Here is a 7430-nt window from a genome sequence, read left to right on the forward strand (position 1 = left end):
TATCTATCTATCTATATAATATATTTAGTTAGACAGGTCAGTATTTGAGTGATATGTGTAGCACAGTGTATATGTAAGTTTACCTGTAGGTGTTTCCGGAGTATCCAGTGCATGCCAGTATACCATGATAGAGCCATCAGATTCATACATCTACAACAATGGATTTATATTAAAGTGAAATGCTGCAACACGTACAATAATACTTTTGTTTAGGTTCACATTTCAAAAAAACTCAGTGACACTTCAGTCTGGACGCCTCCACAAGTCAAAATGTGGCAAAAACTAACCTGGATGCCTTTCTGAGAGGTCACCACCAGCAGATCTCGAGAGGGCAGGACACAAAACGCAGCCTGTTACAAAGAAACACAGGACTTCTTTAAGTTTATGATATAGCCAAATGCATTTACATTATGTTGGAGGAAAAGGATCTTAAAATTCCCTCTTTTATATTTATCAGCAACATTTTGAAGAAACTTTGTCAACTGTTTGTGAAGTGGCATTTTCATTGTTTTAGCGTGTTACTGGGAACTATACTCCACGATATGCTTGCAACACTAATACTGAGGTTTTTCACATCCATATAGGGGAACAGTGTAGGACTTGCTGCCCATTTGCAGTCCCCCAATCTTAGGACATTGCAGCAGGACAGTGATAATACACAAACAATATACAAACAAGGCAATCAATAAGTTTATATAACCAGGAAGATGTCTGAGGATCACACAGTCAATAACTCCCCTTATTAGAAATGCATTCCTGATGCTGGACGACAAGATTAATCTAAATATAACTTGTCCAATTATTTTCTGTCTCCTAAAACTGAGGGAATGTATAAATAACCTAACACTCAATGTCTTACTGACATCTTGTCCCAGCCACCTTCACAGAAACACAACACAGCACAAGTTGCCGGACCTGCATGATGAGCGATGTGCTTGTGGCGACATTGGGCTCCTTGGATTGCAGCTGACGGTGGGAATAGTTGAGGCCGTCCCAGGAGGCGCTGACCATGTTGACCACATTAGCATGGACCACCGTGAAGTAGGTGAGGCGCCGCGGGGCGATGCGATGCACGCTGAGGTTGTTGTACAACGCCGAGGCGCTGTTTTTGATCTGGATGCTCTTCTCTTTGTGATACATCGAGCAAACTTCTCTGAAATGGCAGTGGGTAATCTGGTGTCAGCCTTAGAGAAGGAAATACAGCTCGCCACAGTCAGAGTCGGTTAAGTTAAATGAGCGGTTTCATAAAAATAAAAAAAAAGAAAGAAAACACACATACCGTTATTTGGCAGCGGATGGAAACGCTTAAGACTTCACTTAACTTAATTAGCAGCGAGCTAGGTATGTTTAGCAATGAGCCAGCTGCAACAATGAAGCGTAAATAAGAGAGGGAAGCGTGTGGGACACACTCTCGCTTCAGATCGCATAACAATTACTGGCGCTGTCGTAAATCATTTCATGATAAAGTGAACGGGAACGAAGCACTCGCTAGCTCCAGTTAGCGACAGGATTACCTCCGCGTCCTCCGCAGCCATAGAGACAACGCCACCTCTACGTACTGCGTCACCCCTGCGTGCTCGGTTGCCGAGCAACCGTAGACCGTAAGGACCCGTAGGAGCAGAAGATACAAAGACGAGAGTGAGGTGAGGTTTTTACACAGGGCTTTTATGACAGCTATTATTCGTAAAACTTAAAGTATGCGTGTTGTTGTTGAGGTCGAATGGTGTAAAGGTGTTGCTGTTTTAACCGTGTGTAATCACCTGACATTAAATGATACACTGTTACTGGCCATTGGTTTCAAAACCCCGCGGTGTTTTTGTTTCTGTGCGCTACATAATCTCATAGATTATCATATAATGTTAATACATTTCACCGACAAAACACACTGGCTCATCATATCCCCAGTTTGTGCCTCTCACGACTTATAGACTATAATATTGGTCCTGTAATGAGTCGGGGCATTATAGTTTTACGTCCAAGTAAAAGTGTAGGGTTTGATCACATCCACCAGAGTGTGCTTATGTTTCCTATATGGCATTTTCACACCAACTAACAGGGATTGACATTTGTTCCCTGTTAAATTGTTTCTTTTTTTTGCCCATAAACATATTAAACAATGAATGAATTATGCTTTTTACTATCATGTGTGTTTCATGTTCAACACCAGCCAGCCTCCGAGCCAAGATGCCCCGCTCTGCAGCCAAGTCCCAAGCTGACAAGCGTAGATGTAGATCCACTGTCCAGGTGACCCCACCTCCAACGCAGGAAGTGGAAGTGGAAGACATTATCCCTGGTCGCTTAACTCAGCCCCAATGGATGGACATGTTGATCCAGGAGGATGCAGATGAGACAGTGGGGGAGATCATGGAGGAGCTGCTCAGCAAGGTCATGGAAGGCTGTTTAAAGGTGTACATTGAAAGACAGGTAAAACTGCTTTTTATTTAGATTTCACTCACAATGTGAACGTCATCTTACTGACTGACACCAATCAAATTAAAACGATCTTGCTTCCAACATCCGTCTTTGCTCTTAAGCTTGCGCCTTTCTCCGCGTCCTGGGCCGAGCGCCACCTCACGCAGATTCTAGAGCGGCGAATTGTGTCCCTAGATGAAGGAGAAGGACCCGAGGAAGCATCTAAAACAGAAGACTCAGAGCCTATGCCAGCAATTTCAGATGCCTGGGCTCAAGGATGCGTGCCTGTCGAAAATGCCAGCCCTCGGCCTCGCCTCGCCTCACAACAGGTAGTCTTAAAATGTCTCTTCTGCAAAACTTCTCTTCAAATTTCACCCGAGAAGTTATGTGTATCCGTATCTACATTATATCTGTGTCTCTGTATTTGTTTCCAACAGGAGGTTGACATTGGCCAGGTGGTCCCAGTACAAACGGAGCCGAGCGTCGACCAGCAATGTAACGTTATGGCCCAAGCGAACAGCTCTCCAAAGCAATCTGAAAAGCAAACAAGTCCCAGGCGACCTGTCAGGGACAAGCGCTATAAACTACTCAGTCCTCGTCCCTCACTAAAAATTGATCTAGAGAAAAAGCAGCAGATTATTTCACCTCCCAAGCTTGTTCCACGCAAATCACTTCCGCCCCTGGGTAAAGATAAGACACATTCCTTTTCTAATCGTACGACTGGATCATTACATCAGCACAAGGACCACCGACCCATACCCAGGCTTGATCCCTCTTCCCTGCCTCGACACTTCGTCTTTCCTCAATATGAGATTTTGGATAACAACTGCACAAAACCCAACTCCAAGAAACCAAGCGGACAGTCCAAACTAGAACCACGGTACAACAAGAAGCAAACTGAGTGGACAGTAACCTCCCTGAAGCCACTAACCAGCTCCCAGGATCAGCCAGAAAGGTTTCAGAGGAGAAAAGATGCCGATGTCTGGCTGAAGAAATTATCACCTTACAGACATAGAAGAGAAGGGATGGAGTCCTCTGGGCCTCTGAGGCTAGAGACAATGGAGCTGGCCGAGGGTGTTTCACTCCTGGATCCCCAGGCAGTCGACAGCAACTCTTTCAAATTTAACCTTCCTGCTCCGTCTACCAAGCTGAGGCTGATACAAAGTGACGCAGCTGTGCCACTGTTTTCAGTTCAACAGGTTACCACAGGTCCACCGCCTCAAGTCACCCCATTGTTTCAGTCCAAGAACTGGGACAATTGATTATAAAGATGTGTGGAAATGAATTTGTCTGTAGTGGTATTGGAGCATTATGTGCTGTATGTGAACGAAAATAAAAAAGATCCTTTCAATACAAGATGAAGTGTGTCCGCTCCAGGCTAAGCTCTGAAAGACAATTGGACATGTTTTGAAAAGATTCTGAATAATTGTTTTTCCTCCATGTATCTGTTAGATATTCTGCATTTGCAATAGAGTAGTGCGACACACTGTACATGTATAATGATAAAGTGATAATACAATATATGTGTTGTCCTTTTTTAAACATATAATGACAGTATAAATAAAAAGAAAGCTATGTGTTCTGTCAATGCTCGCCACATAACATACCAAAGAAAGATAGTAAATGTTCATATCGTTCATATGCACAGATCAACACTTACTGTGAGATTAAATCACTCTCAAACTGTTACCTGAAACTCAACAACTAAATGAATGAAGTCATGTTTGTATGTATGTTATGCAAATGATTCTTCTGTGCCTACATGGAGTTGGCTTTGGTTTATTAGGGGCACCCAGCTAAAACACACTAAATCCTCCTTTCACGACGGTTATAATGTTCAGCTTTTGTTTAAACTGTTTTAGAGAGGTGTTGATTGGGTTACACTGACTAAATAGAGGTATAGAGGTGTTTCTATTATTTTGTCCATCCTATATGTAGACACCAATAATAATGTTTAGGTACTGCAAACATCTGCCACACACGTGTAGTGATTTTAATGATAAATGCCAATTAATACACATAATGATAATATTAAAATTGTTTCTCCATTTTGACACAAGTGTTTTTACTGCATGGCCTTTTAGTTTAGTTTAGTTTAGTTTTTACTCTTGAATAAGGAGACAAACCTGCGGCTCCACACACACACCATGTGCTCATGCAACCTATCTTGCTGAAGCCGACGCGACGTCAGACGAGCGGCCAGCCAATCACCGTCCACCTCCGCCTCTTCTGCACCAATCGGGGAGATGTTTTGCTAGGCAGCACGTTTAACTGACCCGTTGCACATGTGAGAGCGCAATGAAGGCGACGCAGCGTTGATCGAAACTTTAACAAAAACATCGGAATTACTCTAACATTGGAAGAAAAGCAGACATGAAAAAGAAGCAGACAGTCGCAGAGGACCCAGAAGAGGTAAGACTGGCGACATCTGGGTTTATCTTCGCTGCACACGTACGTGAATGTTCCTTGCACGCTTTACGTATAGATTTGTAATTACGTTACAACAGATGAGAGTTTGCCTAATGTGCTGTCTCTAATGTATACACACTTAATAATAACAGGTCTGGTCAAATAACATCAACATCAGTTAGTTAGCCTATTGTTTTTATATTGTACTGCACTGTACTATTCCTATTTATTACTGTTGCTACTACTACTTCATGTTGTGTTGTCATTTCACAGGTGATTCCCTCAGACTCATCTCAAAAGGAGGATGAGGCTCCCATTAAAACCAAAAGGAGCAAACCCGAGGAGGAGGAGGATGATGTGGTCTTTCACCCGGTGAAGCTGTCCAGAAGTGATCTGTACAGACCTCCTTCAGCAGAGGAGCTAAACCAGCTGAAGGAGGCGGAAAGCTTGTTTCACTGCAGCCTGCTCAAGATGCAGGTGAGGGCCTCTGACTTCCTGGCCTCATCATCCCATGTGACCGATACCCGCACAAGCATTCACACACTTCTTCTTGTAAATGTCCATGATCTTGTTCACCGATTAACAGATGGAGGAGCTGCTGAAAGAGGTCGCCCTGAGTGAGCGTAGGAAGCAGCGAATAGATTCCTTCGTTCAGACGGTCACCGAGCTGCTCCGGGCTGTGCCGCAGTCCCCGGAGGTTGAGGTGCGTCGGCTTCACGCTTTCCATTCATTTGTCTCCTTGCAAATGTACACACAGAAAGCTGCAACCAAATCTTTTGCTCAATCTCTCTTGGTGTTCAGGTCAGTGACCTGTCGTGGCTGTCTGGTGCAGTTAAGGTCCCGTTCCTCCTGGTGCCCAAAGCAACAAAAGGCAAGTTCCACATGGCACCCCCTGCTTCTATCGATCTGATCGGCAGCTACCCCCTGGGCACCTGCACTAAACCACGCATCATGGTGGATCTGGCTGTGACAATCCCAGCTGTAAGTCACCTGCCTCTTTATTATTTTATTTCATTGCATCACTTGAAGTCTTGAGAGCAATGTGCTATTGTCTCTGTCTGCTCATCTTTCTGTTATTAGGATGTCCTCCACCCGAAGGACGTCGTGAACCAGAGGTATCCGAGGAAAAGGGCTCTCTACCTGGCAGGCCTGGCCCAGTATCTCACGTCTTCCTCTGACATTGGGACCATGCGTTATTCCTGTCTGCATGGGAATCGACTCCGACCTGTTCTGCTGCTGACCCCTCCAGGTATTTAACTTTTAATTTACAGTGTATTCTGTACTGCACTATTCTATTCAATACTATTCTGTGAAGTACTGATTACTTCCAAGAGCACTGTATTTAGTTTTCATTGTATGAATTTTGCCAGCAGTTCATTTTCTTTGCATGTGTCTGTTAAACAGTATGTTTTTTGGGTTGAGATCTGTTGTGTTGTCCCATCTTTCAGGTAAAGACTCTTCCAGCTTCACCGTATGTGTTCATGTGTGTCCCCCTCCTGGATTCTTCAAGCCCAACCGCTTCCACCCCCAAAGGAATAATATCAGGACAGAGTGGTACACCGGATTGCAGTCCTCCCTGTCTGGTAAGGTTGTCCATTTATACGGCTAGTTCTTCAAATTTTATCCATCACTTATAATTAGGATCAAAGGAGGTTCAAATGGATGTTGGAAAATTATTTAGAATAAATTGCTGTTAGAGTTTTTGACTGATTTGTGCGTTTGCCTGTATCTTTTTCTTCTGCATGGTGAGTTCATAGCTACTTGTATTTTGTATTATTCTTAACTTCGAGTGTCGAGCTGTGTGAAAGTAGTAAGTTGCCCATGTTACATTTATGGAGTATGGGATTACTTTGGTCTGAAGAGTGTAGAGGATGTGTGTATGTGTTAAATGTCAACACAATATTTCAGTCATTTGATTTCCATATGTAGTGTATCTTCCTTAATGAATGCCAATGGTGAAAAACAATAAAAATTTGGTCACAGAAAATCGCAATTCAATCGCTTTTTCTAAGACAATGATCGTATATACATTCAAGACCACGTTTTTTAACTACAGTTCAACTGAAATATCACTTATCAAGACCAATTTTTTTCTTGTTTGTTACAGACAGCAGTGAACCTCCCACTCCACATTACAATAGTTCTGTTCTGGGGGATTTGCTGCCCAGGGCTCACCTCCAGTTCCTTTCTGCTGTCAGCTCCCAGTGCTCAGCGTTCGCTGATGGGGTGGCTTTGCTCAAAGTCTGGCTTCGCCAAAGAGAGCTGGACCAGGTTAGAGGCTTGCAGTGTCTCTTTTAATTGTTGCACAGAGCTTAGTTTCTTGTTTTTACACTGTATTAATTTAATAATAATAATAATTTTGTCTTCTGACACACCTGACCTCAATATCTTTTAGGGCACTGGTTGTTTTAGTGGCTTCCTGGCCTCCATGCTGTTGGCTTATCTGCTGACAACTCACAGAATCAGTAACACCATGACAGCCTATCAGCTGCTTCGAAACAGCTTGAACTTCCTGGGTAAGAACATTTTAAATCTGCTAAACCACTGGTTTGTTTTAATAAAGGGTAATATGATACATACTATGATGATATTGCAGTGATTTGCTTATT

General features: G+C 43.3%; 3 protein-coding genes across 5 annotated transcripts in view; 2 read left to right on the forward strand and 1 right to left on the reverse strand.

Annotated features, from left to right (window-relative positions):
* The window catches only part of wdr54 (WD repeat domain 54), a 4402-nt gene extending 2864 nt beyond the window's left edge, over positions 1-1538 (reverse strand). Inside the window, exons 1-4 of one of the 2 annotated variants that reach the window (XM_035658717.1) lie at positions 1280-1538; positions 916-1153; positions 288-350; positions 84-150 (exon numbers count right to left, since the gene is read on the reverse strand). In XM_035658717.1, the coding sequence (XP_035514610.1) occupies positions 84-150; positions 288-350; positions 916-1140 (355 nt within the window). In that variant the 5' untranslated portion in view covers positions 1141-1153; positions 1280-1538. Of the gene's footprint in view, positions 1-83; positions 151-287; positions 351-915; positions 1185-1279 lie in introns of both variants that reach the window. The other variant, XM_035658716.1, reaches the window with a different exon arrangement.
* Positions 1539-2173: 635 nt separating this feature from the next.
* Positions 2174-3897, forward strand: LOC118326056 (uncharacterized protein C2orf81 homolog). Its single transcript, XM_035658949.1, has 3 exons — positions 2174-2424; positions 2535-2741; positions 2850-3897. Exons 1-3 carry the CDS (start codon positions 2185-2187, stop codon positions 3672-3674), a joined length of 1272 nt encoding a protein of 423 aa, XP_035514842.1. The 5' UTR covers positions 2174-2184; the 3' UTR covers positions 3675-3897.
* A 779-nt stretch (positions 3898-4676) lies between these two features.
* nol6 (nucleolar protein 6 (RNA-associated)) overlaps positions 4677-7430 on the forward strand; it is a 14076-nt gene continuing 11322 nt past the window's right edge. Inside the window, exons 1-8 of one of the 2 annotated variants that reach the window (XM_035658693.1) lie at positions 4677-4863; positions 5095-5298; positions 5408-5524; positions 5623-5802; positions 5902-6070; positions 6270-6404; positions 6929-7092; positions 7217-7337. In XM_035658693.1, coding sequence (XP_035514586.1) covers positions 4786-4863; positions 5095-5298; positions 5408-5524; positions 5623-5802; positions 5902-6070; positions 6270-6404; positions 6929-7092; positions 7217-7337 — 1168 coding nt within the window. In that variant the 5' untranslated portion in view covers positions 4677-4785. The remainder of the gene's footprint in view (positions 4864-5094; positions 5299-5407; positions 5525-5622; positions 5803-5901; positions 6071-6269; positions 6405-6928; positions 7093-7216; positions 7338-7430) is intronic. The other variant, XM_035658694.1, reaches the window with a different exon arrangement.

This window comes from Morone saxatilis, unplaced genomic scaffold (genome assembly GCF_004916995.1).
Source record: "Morone saxatilis isolate NCDOM2014 unplaced genomic scaffold, NCSU_SB_2.0 Contig16, whole genome shotgun sequence".
NCBI lineage: Eukaryota > Metazoa > Chordata > Actinopteri > Moronidae > Morone > Morone saxatilis.